Source organism: Procambarus clarkii, chromosome 21 (genome assembly GCF_040958095.1).
Source record: "Procambarus clarkii isolate CNS0578487 chromosome 21, FALCON_Pclarkii_2.0, whole genome shotgun sequence".
Lineage (NCBI taxonomy): Eukaryota > Metazoa > Arthropoda > Malacostraca > Decapoda > Cambaridae > Procambarus > Procambarus clarkii.
Window position 1 is genome coordinate 44,576,278 of NC_091170.1, and position 15,749 is coordinate 44,592,026.

Sequence of the window (15,749 nt, forward strand, 5' to 3'; positions counted from 1 at the left end):
AAAGTTTATTTGACAATACTGTTGGTTGGAGAGTTGTTTGCCATAAATAACATGGTGGAAATGCAGTAATGTAGGTCACAAATCCAAGTTACCTATTATTGGATGGAAAGACTTATCTTCCAGCTAAGTGTACTATTTATGAGCAGGGTCAGTAACGTCTTGTACTTGTTATTGTGACCAGCAAGAAATACCTCAATATCAGGTGGAATGTCATAACAACATTTTGTAAAACTGAAAGAGATAATTTTTGAAGCATTGAGACTAAAAGAGGGGAATATAGTAAATAAATAGAAGGGTGGGTAATTAAATATGAATAAAGTTCTTGGGTTACTGGGGTGTGTGAAGGATACTGGTCATACACTTGGATTGGAAGTGTGGTGTCATAAACTATAAGCACTGTACTGTAATGGTGAACAAAGTTAAACATTGGGCATGTGCCCTCCAGATCAGCCAAATGATTTCACTTAAACTGCCATATGCTCAAGTAGAGCTTTATCTTTCTGTATGAGAGTAGGAATATTAATTGTTAAGAGGGTCTCTGTACTCTACATTAGAGGAATAAAAGTCACATGTACAAGGAAAACTTGTGCAGGGAGAAATTGCCAGTAATGAAAGATTTGAGGAAGAGAAAGCCAAATGCAAGAAGAAGAAGAAGAATAGTTTGTATGATTTTCAGCAATTTGTTTATAAAAAGCATTACTGTAGACTGTTCATTGTTTAGGTTAAAATTGGTGAGAGAAGATAGCTTATTATCATCAAAACATTGACTATTAAAAAAAATGCAGAACAAGAGTTAGAAAGTTGAAGGGCTGTATCTAATAGTTTAATTCTTTTTAGGGGATTATGATGGGTCTTCCAAATTAAAAAGTACAATTCTGTGTGATAGTTGACTTTTTTCTTCCAAATGTGAATAATTTGGAAAAATATGTATTTGGAATAGAAATGTAAAAGAATGCAGGGTTTTAGCTTATATATTCCTGTTTTCATTGTGTTTTGCTGTTCATAATTTGTTACTCTTTAAATTCTTTGAAATAATAAAGCCATAATGCAAAACCTTTGTTACCATTTGTTTTTTAAAGTGGATAGTTTTCAGCATATGAACAAAATGTTGCAGCCACATATACAGTAGTTTGCTGTATTAATGTATGATATCTAACATGCTACTATATGTCATGTTTTCTTATGACAAGGGACTATTTAATGAATTTGTTTCTCTCTCTATCTCCAGCAATGATCATAGTTGTCAAGTTAGAAGGCCAACCTTTTCTGTGTCGAACGGATGAAGTCGGAGAGATCTGTGTGGCTGGTGGAGCTGTTGGTGACCAGTACTGGGGTCTTCAGGGGATGACCAACACCACTTTCAAAGTTCAGCCTCTGCTCCCAGACAACACACCAATGTCAGACAGTTCTTCATTTGTCAGGACAGGCCTTCTTGGATTCTTAGGACCAGTAAGTGTGAATTAATTTGAGAACAACCACCTACCTGCAAGGGGTTGTTCTCAAATGATGGATTTGTTTGTGTCAAATGAATGGGATATGTAATATGAGGTGCAGTACAGTATTGGCTTTTTAAATGTATTGATTGATATGTTTGACCTAAACTCACTCTCTTTCATTCTTGCATGACTTGAGTTGGACTGGTATAGTAGGCTTTAAGAGAGACTGAAATAATTTACTTAAACTTCAATACCCATTGAGTGAAAACAATTTATTCACCATTTCACAAGTTCTTCATACCTTTTCATTCATTAGTGAGGTATCTTCATTTACTTCCCATTTTCACAATTAATTTTTCCATCATGACCAAAATACACATCAGAAGATGAAGAAATGACAACATTTCAGTCGTTATTATTTTCATCCTATTCTTTCCTTTTTGCCTTTCTCTTGCCTTCTTCCAGGAATAACCTTCTTTTCTTATCTGGTCCCCACCTTACACCTTTCCTTTTCTAGAATTACTTTCTTTCCTTACCTTCTCGTCACCTCACTCCTTTTTATTGCCCGTGCCTTCCTCTCTCCCATCACATACAACTTGATAATGGTCCAGGACGGACCGAAACGTCGCCGTTTCTTCAACTTCTGGTGTGTGGTTTGGTCATTCTGTCTTCAGCCTTGTTATTGTGACTCATTGTCTACAATTTCTCCATTGTGTGTGGTCACTAATCATTTCATTAATATACCTGTTCACTACAGTACATGTACATGTGTATGTTCCCATAAATGTGGGTTTGATCATGTCATTGAAGAATGTGATAAGGGTCAGATAAGAATTTTATCCATATCATTACATTTCTTGCCGTAGTATGTTGAGTGTTTGTGGGTGATTGATCAGCCCGTCCTCTTGAGTTGCTACACCGGACATAAAATGGTGTATTAAAATGATCAAACTTAACCCTTACACTGCTCAGGGGTCCTGAGGATATTTACACCCCTATGCGCAAGAAAAAAAAATTCAAATTTTTTTTTTCGTCTTCTAAACATGTTAATTTGTGTCCCTTGAGCATGGGAAAAATAAAAAAAAAATCGTAGGTGACATTTTGGGCGCAATTGACCGAGGAAGTCTGGCAAAAAGTGGGCGTTGACAGAGCGGTCGTCAGACCCGGTCAGCGTCACCCGCGCTGACAGATGGGAGTTGTCACAAAGATATTACCTAATTGTTTGAATGTCTCCGATTGATTTTTTCTTAGTTTTTTTGCAGTAATATTATTCAATAGTGTGTATTATAATATATTTATATAATAAAAGTGGTGAATAATCGCTATACTCAAAAGTATGATGTGCATATTAGTGATTCAATTATTATGTTTATAAACAATAAACAAATAGTTTTGCTGCTATTACACTCTATACACAGGTTATATATAAGTATCTGCATGTTTTGGTCACCATAACGAACCACTAAGTTGGTATTGAGAGTCGAAAAGCAACGAGGATTTACCGCCACACACCAGCCAGCCACTCGCTGCCACTCCCTCAACACACGCACTAAACTTTCTTCCCCAACAATACCATTTGTGGTGTTATTACACTATATACAGACGTTATATATAAGTATGTATATATTTTGTTCACCACAACTGTACAGCTAAGCTGATATAGTTAGTTCAGGCACCAAGAGTCGCCACTATACACAGATGGCGGCTGGCGGCTCCCTCACTCATTCAAGGTCACACGCACTAAACTTTCTCCCCCAACAATACTGTTTGCAGTGTTATTACCCTATATACACATATATAAGTATCTACATGTTTTGTGCACCGTAACTGTACACCTAAGCTTGTAGTGCTCCCAAAGAGCATAGTGGCCACCCTCTAAACAGCTAGACAAATCGTGCAGACGACGTCACCTCTGTGACGTCTATCTCTTATGATTAATTTTCCATATTTACACCCACTTATTCTGTATTTACATGTTTTTGCACCAGTCTTGAACATTTAGAACCCATCAAGACTGTGATACTCGTCAAAACATTTGACTTAGTACAGAGGGACTTGACACGCTGTGCACCATCACCATTTGATGGTGTCATCACCATTTTTCGTTTCTGTTGCCTCTTGGTTGTTGTCTTGCATACAAATGCACTCACGCTGGCCAACAGCGCGCTTTGCAGTTGGTGGTAAATACCTGGGATTGTGTGTGACAAAGGCATCCTTGAAAGTGAGCCTGGGTGTTGGAGCATGGTGCAATACCGGGTTCAGAATGGGCCTCTGTATGCCAGGAATTACTTTGCCAAATTTCTCTAGTAATTGTGTCACTACAGTAAAACTGAACGCATGGAAATTTTGTTTACCACCTGTTTTGACAAGATACATATTGTAACTGTTCAGCATTGTTACATCAACAAGGTGGAAAAACATTTTCTTGGTCCACTTGACTGTTTTGCGTACACACTACTGCCCCCACCATCATATCACATTTATCCACCAAACGCATGTTGATGTTATAGTCCAAGACACAGTCTGGCTTATAGATTATTTGTGTTTGTTCTGTTCACCTTGCCACTGTCCACCATTGTACCATTGTGAATGGTCATCAACATGTTCACTTCACGCCTGTCTTTCCACCGCACTGAAAGCATAGCACCCGTTTTCCTTAGCTCGCAATCACCAACCTGCATAGCAGTGTGAAACACTGGCATTTCCCTTCGTTTTGCCTTCACTGTGCCACACACTCCAGTTCTATTATCAAGCAAGAACCTGGTTAGCAAAGGACTGGTATAATAGTTATGTGTACAATATGTGGACCTTGTTCAGATATGGTGCAAGCAGTGACTTCACAACACTACCTGAGAACCTATGTTGGTCATTAGCAGGAATGTCTACATATGTACCCGTATACATGATCATGTGTAACACAATTCCTGTTTCACAGTCACACAGTACAAAGAATTTCAATCCAAATTGGTGGCGTTTGGAGGGAATATATTGCTTGAAGGTAAGACGTCCTTTGAAAAGCACAAGGGATTCGTCAATCACATGCTTCTGAGCTAGTATGTAGAAATCCCTGTACTTTCCAATAAGTTCATTCAGAATGTGCCTTACCTTCCAAAGTCTATCATCATCATTCTGGTCTTCATCATTTGCAAAATGAAGACACCTGAGGATTATTGCAAATTGGTCTCGAGACATATATTTGCCGAACATTGGTGTTGTAACAGTATGGTCTTTGCTCCAATATTGGTCAATGGGCGAGATGCTAGGCCTCGCCCTGGTGGAGCCAGCATGTTCACACTCGTTGTCTGTCGTATCCACCTCTGAGGGCTGTGTGTAGTCATGATCAAAGTCTGAGTCGTCAATATCAGATTCATCACCATCCGGTAACAAATTCTTATTAATTTCGTCCTCGGTCAGAGGTCGCAAGGAACACCTCGTTGAGCGGGGTCGGTCGTTGGAACTTGATGCGCTCGCCATGATGTCCACTGGGTAACTGAGGCCTCTACACAAAGGCGGCCTATGCAGGATTTTTTTCCCAGGTGGCGTTTGTTTATGGTCGGGTGTGGCTCGCCGATGACTACCCCTATTCTATGTGGTGTGTTTAACCACCGTGCTGTGCGGAGTTTGTGAAATTCCCCTGGTGCGCATGAAAGTGTTCCTAAAAAATTATTTTTTCTTCGTAAAATTATAAATTCCCTTCCCTGAACATGTCTCTGTAAAAATAAATACCAAATTCCACTTACTTTGGCTGTGGGGACGTGGACAAAGTGCGCTGTGACGTCATCAGGGCCTGGTCGCCCGTGGGTGAATCGCCCAGACACGGTCGTGCGGGCCATTCAAGCACCGGGTGTTGCCACAAATATATTTTCAATTATTTGTTTTGTGTATTTCCAATACGATTTTATGTTTTTTTATCGTATATGATGCATATTTGTGTCCTTTACAATATGTATACAGTAGAACGTTCATAATGTTCCCTGGAACATGTGTCCACACATGTGGACATACATGTGTCCACAATAAATGTTTATTGTTGCAATATTACCTGTTAAAAATTCATTAAAATTACAATATGTACAGTTTCACACACTATTTACACAGTAACATACTGCATTACACACTCAGTACTTCGGAAGTGAGTAATAATCAACGAAGTAGCCCATGGTACACAGCGCGACTTCGCTCTCAGTGCACCAGGTACACTGTTGTACACTGTTTCGCTTTCTGTTTCTTCATTCTGTGTGCTTGCAAATAATGCACTCACGTACACCCTTGGCTTTAGTACTTGTAGGTTGTATGTAGCCAAGCTTGTAAAGCATAAGGTAGGATTGAAAAGATTATAGGAAAAGATCGCTTTGTATGGTCTCACACAGGAAGAGATTCGGCTTACCTCAAGAGTGTCCGTCAGTTAGGAAGAGATTCAGGTATTCTTGAAAATATCTATGGAAAACACCACCATGGAAGCCGCTAACACTGTTCATCTATGTTATTTGTATCAGATGCATCATCACTGAACGCAGAAAACGATTCATCTGTGTATCATCTAAGTAAATTGTAGATAGCATAGGATTGCAAGGGTGATGCTCAGAGCTACAACTGGATACGCTCGCTGTATCGTCCTCATAGGTGCTGTATCACTTGCATCCGACCTTTGTGTTAGGTCCTTATTGCGACTAGCTTCCCCAATATTATGACCCTTATGTTCTTCAAACAATAAGATTTGAATTTCACCGACAGAGCATTATCTTTCAACACCGCGTCAAACAGGTGTTTGGGAGCCAGAGGTGCATGTGGAGCCAGCCACCCATGGTTGCTCATTCAGTACTAACCCAGCCAGCAGCCCTAGGGCATTCTTGGAATTTTTTCCAAGATGGCTGCCTCTCATTGGAGGTCCTAAGAGTCCATTTCGTACACAACCAACCTCGTACACATTTAGAATTGGTTAAAAAAATCAGAGTTTTCTCGGTTGGCGCAGTTTCCCGCCGACCGAGAATACTCGGCTGGCACAGTTAAGTGGTTAAATTATAGCGCTAGACACGAAAACAGCTATTAATGTATTGCGCAGTTTAAGGGCTAAGAGTCCGTTGTGCTTGATGACAATCAACTCTGGCTCCATTCTTTGCACAGTGCTGCATAATGGTGTTGTTGCTTCTGTGTTGGTGGTGTGCAAGCCAGGCGTAGCACAAGAGTACTGGGGTTGCATTTACCTATGGCCACCTTCTCTAGTGCCTTGTAAGTACTACCCCTGCGGCCTAGGATTATCATCCACTGAGCCATTCGGGAACTGCTGAATGGTTCTGTGGTCGCTCGGTGATTGTGGCCCATGGGGTTCAGCTGGGATGGTTCTTTCTCCTGTTTGCCCTTGGGTAGGTAATCTTGAGATTATTTTTGGGCTTAGCATCCCTGCAGCCCGGTCCTTGATCAGGCCTCCTTTTTGTTACACACCCCCAGGAAGCAGCCCATAGTAGCTGTCTAACCCCCCAGGTACCTATATACTGCTAGGTGAACAGAGGCATCAGAGTGAAAGAAACTGCCCGTTTGTTTCCGCCTCCACCGGGGGATTGAACCCGGAACTTCAGGACTACGAATCTGAAGCATTGTCCACTCAGCTATCAGGCCCCCTGACAGGTAGGAGGGGGTTTTATCCCTGGCTGGGGCGAGGGGTACTGTGTAGCTGTCTGATATACGCATAGCGATCTGTTCCCCTGGAGACGTTGGGCTTTTGTGAGTTTATCTTTTGTTTTTGTTTTGTTTTGTCTGGTGAGAGTCTGCCTTGTGTGGCTGTAGGACCACTTGTATGATTTTGGTGGCCCTCCACTAGGTGCACATGCTTGCACACGTCACAAGGGTCAGCTTTTAGTTTGTTTGCTTGGTAGCTCTGAGATAACCAGCTAGCAGTACCTTGCCTTGGCTTCCCTTAGCAGTCAGCCTGAGGGCCCTGGGAACCCCCATTGGGGCTCATTGGTCTGATGGAGGTGACCTCTGAGTCCCACCTCGCTGTGTGCGAGTTTGAAGGTTGCTCTGTCTCCTTGTATCAGGGTGACACTCACCGTCTTTGTCTCTGCCATACTGCCTGTTGGCTCCATGACACTTTTGACCCGGAATCCTGCGAGTGGTGTTCCTTGCTTGGACTCCAATTCACTCTGTCTACTGAGATTGATATTTGGGTGCAGGCAGCTTCAGCATTGCATGTGGGTTTAGGTTGCTGCAATACACGAGGTTGGTTGCCTTCCTGGATGCCCCGCAGCTGCCCCGCTTTGGTTATAGGGACCCGGACTTTGGGGGGGGGGTGTTAGTCTCCTTGACTTTGGTTTTGTCCGTGCCCCCTAGTCCTTTCCCTGCTGTAGTTCATCCTGTTCCCCCCCCCCTCTCCCAGCTCCCAAACGTTTGAGGGTTTTGAAGTAAGGGCAGAATTTGCCTGGTGGTAAAACTCGGGTAGTTTTGGGGATTGCCCCCTTCCGGTTCGACTGCAGAGGCATTCGAGCCTGTTCCTCCTGCCAGAGCTTTTGGGTTGCGCCAGTGGGCCCCTTTCATCCCTGCCTTTTCTCCAGAGGCAAAGGGTTTGGAGGACTGGTCGGCACCGGGTCCTGTCATGGAGGATCCCAGAGCTAGGGAGGAATTGACTTGGGGGGGGGGGGGGGGGCTTGAGCCTCGTTTGACCCTGCTCAGGTGTTGGTACCCTTGGCGTGGGGCTTTTTGTGTTGGGGGGAGTGGTTTTCCTATCTTCCTTCCCTGTACGATTTTGATATGAGTTTGACTCCTTTCCTGGGTTCGGTTCCGGGTTCCCTCCTTCTGGAGGTTTTCGGCTTTTCGCATCCCACGGAGGGAAGTGTGGGAGGCTCTTGCAGCTTACCTCCTGTGAGACCCTGATTACGCCTCGATAATGGATCCTTCTTTTGAGTTTGGTTCTTCTTTTCCTTACTGGACGGGTTAAGAGGTGCCAGAGTCTTCCTGGCTGGTAGACCGCCCCTTGTTTTTGTTGGGGGCTTGGCAATCGTTCTGTTAGACCCGCACGCTTGAATGGCGGGAGTTGACTATGGTCATTCAGGTTTACCTGGGGGGGGCGGGTTTGAGCACCTCAATGCGTGCTTATTCACCCCCGTCCTTCCTCGTGATGTCGGCCAAGTGCAGGTTCCCTCCCTTTTTGCATCTCTAGTGGCCAAGGATTTGCGCCCGTGGGCATTTGGCTTCGGTCTTGCGTTTCTTTTCCCTGCTGGCGCTGTCTTCGGACTGGCTCGAGGAGGATGTGGGGGGAGCTGGGTTCCGAGCCGGTTTCCAGTGCGCTTGTCTTGGCAGCTCGGGTGTTGGCTGCCTTGTTAAAGTTGTATGCGCTGATTCTGAAGGAGGCAGTGTCTCAGTTTTTTGTTTCTCGCCTCGCGTGTCGACAGGCGGTGCTCGTCCACTCTTTGGAATCTACTTGGGCTTTGGCTCTTAGATTTTCATCCCCATTTTGTCTGTTGATGTTTGCTGAGTCTGCAGTGGTGCATTTTCTGCAGGTGGCTTCGTCTAGTTGCCAGCCTATGTTGAACCTGTTGGTTCTTCAGGTGGCCTTGGTGGTCCTGCCCGGAAGGGTTGTGCCAGGGCTCGGGGTTCCTTTGGTTGTCGTAAGCCAGTAGTGCCAGATTCGGGGGCCAGCTCCTCCTGCAGTGCCATGGCATCTGGTCGATCTCCTCCTTCGGGGAGATTGGGACTGGCAGGGCAGGCCTCTTCCCATGTGCTCTGTCTGGTCATCCTGGAGTGGGTTCGCTTGGGCGTGGGCAAAATGACGGTGTCCTTCAGATGGGCTTCCCGTCTGTTTTCAGTTCCGAAGCGGGACTGTGCAGATCTGCGATTCATTCTGGACTTGTCCCGTCTGAACCCCTGGGTCTTTTGCCCCCTCCTTTCGGATGGCTGCTCTGTCTCAGGTCCAGCTGTTTTTGAGCCAGGTGCTTGAATGGTGTGTCTGGACCTCCGGGACTCATATTGGCACATCTCATTCACCCGGGTTTAGGGACTGGCTCGGTTTCGTCGTGGGGCGACAGGCTTACCGCCTCCATTGCCTTCCATTCGGTTTGAAACTGGGACCTTGCGTTTTCACATGCCTTACCTGGGTTGTGGCGATCCGTTTGCCTCTGTCAAGGGCCCTGGTTCTGACTTACCTCGATGACTGGCTCGTCTGGGCTCTCAGCCAGTCCGCATGTCTGCTCACCAGGAATTTGGTTATTTTCAAGGCTCGCCGGGTTTGGGTTCTTGGTGAATTGGAGGAAGTCTCCATTTGGTTTCCTCTCAGGTTCGGACTTGGCTGGGTTTTGTGTTGGACTCTCGGACTGCTTCCTTCTCTCTCTCTCTCGCGGCGTTGTTGTGGCTGCAGTCCCGCCTTCGACTGTTCATGCAGCTGTGCGGGAGTCTGAATTTTTCCATTCTGGTCTATACATTAGGTCAGATCTGGCTACAGTGGTTGTTCTGGTTACTTCGGGGACATCCCTTCCACCGCTTTCGCGATCGCAGGGTTCGGATCCCAGGGGCCTTGTGTCGTCTGCTGCATTGCTGGCTTCCTTGCTGGCTGGGGTTTTGTGACCAGTGCTCACCAGGACAGCCAGGGTCAATGGGATCCGTCCTTCCATTGGGCCTCGCAGCATGGCACGGGAGTTTGTGGCATTAGCTTCAGAGAGTTCGTGTCACGAGCGACACAAACTCTCTGAATGGAGCAATGATCTAGCTCCATTCGGACTGCTCCCCTGTGGTTTCCTTGTCTGAACCACGGGGGTTCGATACAGTCGTTGGCTCTTTGGGGCTGGTCGCGTCTGGTAACTCGTCTGCTGAGTTCTCAGGGTTTAGCTCTCCTGGCTGTTCACGTTCAGGGGGTGTCAAATGTCCTGGCGGATGGCCTGTCTCGGTTCATTCCCCTTTCCACAGAACGGACGATCAACGCAGACTCGCTCAGTTGGCTCTGCCGGATGTACGGTCGCCCGGAGGTGGACCTCTTCGCATCAGTGTGGTCGAAGCATCTTCAAGTGTATGTGGCACCTTTTCCTGACTGCAGAGGCCATCAGGGTCGATGCATTTCGGCTGGACTGGTTGAGGTGGGGTTACCTGTACATCTTCCCACCGGTTTGGTTGTTGCCATGGGTCCTGGGCTCACTTGGAGACTTACCAGGGAAGAATAGTCCTGTTGGCCCCTTGGTGGCCTGCCCAGCCCAGGTTTCAGGCTCTGATTGCTCGATGTCTAATCCGAGGGTCTTCCTGCAGGCTTTGCCTTTTCAGCAGATCAGTCCGGTACAGTACATGGCTGGTTCGATCTTCTCCTCGAGTCTTCGCGTCTGGCCTTTTTGACAGATTTATTATCACTTGTGTGGTAATCGGGTGGCTACGTTATTGGTGTCCCACCTACGAATTTTGGTCTCGATGGCAGTATGAAGTTTCCTGGTGGTCCTTTCCACACTTTGTGTCTTTGTAGGTGTCTTTGATTTCTAATCAGGTTGTTTTGTCCTCTCTCTCTCGGTTGTTTCAGGACCGCCATCCTATGCCAAATACTGTCGCCTTCATATTGTGTCGTGCTGGCGGAGCCACTTCGGCTTGCGTTCGGAGTGGGTCGGTCACTTCTGCTCTGTTCTGCAAGCTTTCTTGGGCGTTGTTTCACCTCCCGGCCTGCCCATGCGCCGCCTGAACCGTCCTGGTCATTGGACCGTGTTCTCTCTTTTTCTCTCTTCTCCTAGGTGTGCTCTTGCTTCTGTCTTCGCCTCGGTTGTTGTGGCCCCCTTCGGTTCAGGACTGTTTTTATAAGGCTCTTGTGGCATTGGTCTCTGGGGGTCAGGTCAGGGAGCTTCTATGCTCTCCTCCAGTGTAGGGGTTTTCTACACTTCCGGTCCTGGTGGTCGTTTTGTTCATTTGAAGCCGTCTTCCTTTTCTGGCTAAGAATGAGTCTGCTGCTTTCTGAAAGAGTTCTTGGGTTGTTGATGCTTAGATAGTTCGGCCGGGGTGCATTGTGTTTTTTGTCAGGTTGCTGCTCTTCGCCGTTATTTGCGCGCCATGGCCTCCATGGCAAAGGACGCGCTTTGAGTGGACCCAGATTCCCTTCTTCCCTGTTCCAAGGTGCAAGTCTCCCAGGTTGTCCGCAGGATTATTTGTTCCAGCTAGCCTGTGGTCTATCCCCGTGCCCACGACGTTGATTAGTTCGTGGCTTTGGCTGCTATTTTTGGTATGTCTTGGGCTGACATTCGGGCACAGGGTTTTTGGAGGTCAAACAGGGCATGTGTAGACTTGTGTTGCAGGTTGCAGCCAGTTGTCTAGACTTCAAGTTGAGAAGGAAGTAGCGGCCGCCTCCCGGGTAAGTTCCTTTTCAACTGTACCTATGGTTAGGTAGCTCCGGGGAGCCGAAGGGGCTCTCCACGGAAAACCAGCATTGAATGTAATGAAACTACATTTTCTGGGTGAGACCCGGACGCTCCCGGCATCCCTCCCTCCCTCCCTCCGGTCGGCGGTTTGTTCGCGTTTTTTATATTCAGCCTTTGAACTGAGGAGGAATAGCTGGCACAGAGGTCTGGGGACCCACCCCTTTCCCCTCCTGGGGAGGGGGGGGTGGGTGGGAGTTGCATGGCGGCTGTGGTGGCGTCATGCTTGTTTGCTTGTTTTCAATTGGGGAGTTCTATTTGCTAGTTCGGCTTTCGGTTTGCAATTTTTTAACCAGATGTAGTTTTTGGAATTCCTATCTTTCTGGGTGCCTTACCTGGTAGATGGCAGACATAGACTGCTTTCAATTACATGGGGGTGTCTCTAAGCCGTTGCTCCTCATGCCTCATCTGAGGGGGCCAGGTTCTGGCACTGGTCTCTAGTAGGCCTAGAATCACATCGATTGACTCTTGCCATGGTCTAATATATGTACATCAGTCCGGTAAAACTCCGGGAAACCTCCAGGTCTCGCCCAGAAAATGGGGTTCCATTATTTTCAACGCTGCTTTTTTTATTTATTTAACAAATTATCCTCATTTACATTCTTTTTCAACATACTCCCTATGCATATTTTACCAAACTAGATGACAATTTTGCTTAATTTATTTAAATAAATTATTATTGTATTAAAATACTGTAACTAATGTATTCTACTCTCGTTACAGGGTGGACTAGTATTTGTGTGTGGTTCCCGGGATGGACTAATGACTGTCACTGGCCGCAAGCACAATACAGATGACATCATTGCCACAGTCTTGGCAGTAGAACCAATGAAATTTATTTACCGAGGTCGTATTGCTGTGTTCTCCCATAGAGTTTTAAGGGATGAAAGAATATGTGTTATAGCTGAACAGAGACCAGATTGCTCAGAAGAGGAGGTTAGTATGTGATATTATTGTACAGTACATTTCAATAATTTTGCTTTAGTCAAATAGATCCTAAAATGAATGATAGAAAAATAATTTGCTTTTCAAATAGTATTGATTAGTTATCTTGGTAGTTATAAACTAATTTTACTGAATGGTAAAACATGTGAAGGAAATTCATTGTAATAGGATGTGTCACTTCTTGTTGCCTTCATTCACCAAAATGATTGTTCTTCGCTATCCTATTGAGTTGCTTCCTAAAACCAGGATCCTACTGACTACTAGATAGGATCTGGCATAGTAAGGGCAAGTTAACACTCTTCACCAGCACTGGATAACTTTTCAAGAATATTCAGTCCCTTCCAGAATATAAACATAGTGCATTACAAAAACTTGAGGGACCTTCCTGCTACAGCTAGGCATCAAAGATTCTTTAGTTAACCCTAGTTAACTTTTGAATATCTCACTAAGTCATTACTTCTAGCCACCACTAGTGGCAACATTATTGTCACAACAACCCTGGAAACACAAACCGAAACTGTCTCTATTTTCCGCTTGTTACAACTTGTAATAAAGTTGTTACATCTTGGTTTAACGTGTTTATGACGTATTAGAACGTTGTTACAACTTGCTATATTGGTTGTTATAACTGGTTAGGAGGTGTTAAAACTTGTTCGAACGTTGTACCAACGTCGTAGTTTCGGTGTGTGTTTGGAGGGAAAGCCCTTCATCCTAAACTCGCATATTGTCCTGACTTACATCAGCTGCAGGTTGTGTTAGAAAGAGTTATCTTTCTCTTTCATGAAGATAACCATTCTCGATACAGTATTTTGGGCATCAATGCCCACACTCTTTGACCAACCATCAGGATGATCACCCTGCTCGTTTCACCAAGTGGGTTTGGATAAGTCTTGACTCAGTTCTTTGATCTTCATGATGCTTATTGGCACAGGCCTATCCAGTATCCACCCAAGATTCAGGGACTGGTTGAAGTTCCAGGTTGGTTACTTCACCTTTGCACTTTTCCCAGAACTTAATCTTCACAGAATCAACATTTTGGTGTGCCTCAATGACTGGCTCATTTGGACTCATGAGTTGTTATGCAAAAGACCATACCCAGAAGGAAAAGAACCAAACCCAAGATAACAAGAACATACCGATGGGCTGACAAGTCCTACAAAGAGATCGTAAATAACTGTATACCAAGCTAACCAGACCATCCCAGAATCCATCCAAGACACAGTGACTGAGAAGAGCCATGGAGGAGAAACAGATCCATGAGCACCTAAACTAGAGGGGGCTGAGGACCACCACCAATGTTGGCCCAGAGAGATTACGAGGAGCTGGCTCAGAGAAACCGGCCCTAAGGGAAGCCTACCGCAACCAACAAAAGGCAAGGCCCCAGCCCAAGAAACGAAAGCACGGGCAACCACAACATGCTGGCATGCTTGACTAGTCAACAAGAAGTCAACAACTGCTTTTTGAAGAAGGGAAGAAAACCACTTGGGCAAAGCCTCTGAAACCGGCACTGCAGGTAACATAGCTCCAACACCCAGCACCGAAGGCAAAACATCCAGGCTGCTGTGAACAAGGGGGAAGGGGAGCCCCTCCTGTTCCTCCTGTGAACAGGAGTTAGTGTATAGTTATTTTACAAAGATAAACATGCTTTAATTATAAAAATTGGGTGTCCTAGAAATATGTAAATCAGATCATTTGTATGAATAAACAGAAGACTGTTGTCAGACACAAGAGTTCTCAATTTAAGACACTTTTTGGAATTTAACTTTATTGTGACAATTCATGAATCTGTTTCCTTAAATCCACTGTTCTTGGAATTTGTTTTCCTCATGTTTAGATTCAATGTGGGGAGGTGAAGCTTTGTTGTGTGATGAGTGCTGTCACAGGTATTTGACTAGGGCATGCATCTTGATGGTTTCTTTGATACCAAGTTGTGCCTGGAGTTGTTATTAGTTCGATGAATGGTAGCTATATCTGATCTTGTGTTTGTGGTGGGTTATTTTCCATAAGCATTGCACAATTTCATTATGCTAAGGATGTTGGTCACATGACAAAATTAGCACCACACATGCATCTACTGTACATATTTTGTTTTATTTATTCCATTATTTTGTATTAAAATACTGTGTATAATTTACTGAGTGCTATATTTGTATATATATATACTCAATATTTATTTTCTTTCACAGAGCTTCCAGTGGATGTCTAGAGTGCTTCAAGCAGTTGATAGCATCCACCAAGTGGGCATATACTGCTTAGCACTTGTACCACCAAATCACCTTCCTAAAACACCACTTGGAGGGATCCACTTATCAGAAACACGCAAGAAGTTCCTGGAAGGGTCATTGCATCCGGCCAATGTTCTGATGTGCCCGCACACCTGCGTCACCAACCTGCCCAAGCCCCGGGAGGTTCATCACGGTAATTGTAATGATATCCCTGTATATTTTTTAATGTTCAATTTTTGTAGTAGTAATCTATTTAAATTTCAAATGTGCATTATGTAGAAAGAACTTTGCATGTTGACTGCTCCAGTAGAGACTTGTAAGAGCTTATATAATTTCTTTAATTAAAGATGATACCATCAGTAAAAGTTTTGCAACATCTTCATATACATGCCAAATTTTAAAGCTAATGAAATACTTTTTTTTCTTTTTTTTTTGTATACTTTCTGCAATAAACACGGTGACACATCATGTGTATACTCAAACTAATATTTGGTAAGCTAACTATTGAGAACTCTTGTTTAGAATTCTGAATGTTGCACATGAAGTAGTCAGACTGTTAGGAGGTTCTCCTTCCAGTTTTTCTTTAACTTAACTCAGCTTTCATCTTCTTAAATTCATTTACTTTAGCTTAGTTTGCTAACCTGATTGATTGTTTATATTGTAGTCCTGTTTTCTGGCATTCATCACTTTCAAAACATAGTGCAGTCTTATATTGATTACATCTACATCCAAATTTTTTTAATAATTTCATAAATTCATTAGCTTAGAATTTTCAT

The 15,749-nt window shown here is 44.5% G+C and overlaps 1 protein-coding gene across 1 annotated transcript in view; it reads left to right on the forward strand.

The window, feature by feature from the left end:
- The window catches only part of DIP2 (disco-interacting protein 2), a 786,376-nt gene that overhangs the window by 639,141 nt on the left and 131,486 nt on the right, over positions 1 to 15,749 (forward strand). Inside the window, exons 17-19 of the mRNA XM_069328749.1 lie at positions 1,229 to 1,449; positions 12,527 to 12,739; positions 14,935 to 15,239. Of these exons, the coding sequence (XP_069184850.1) occupies positions 1,229 to 1,449; positions 12,527 to 12,739; positions 14,935 to 15,239 (739 nt within the window). The remainder of the gene's footprint in view (positions 1 to 1,228; positions 1,450 to 12,526; positions 12,740 to 14,934; positions 15,240 to 15,749) is intronic.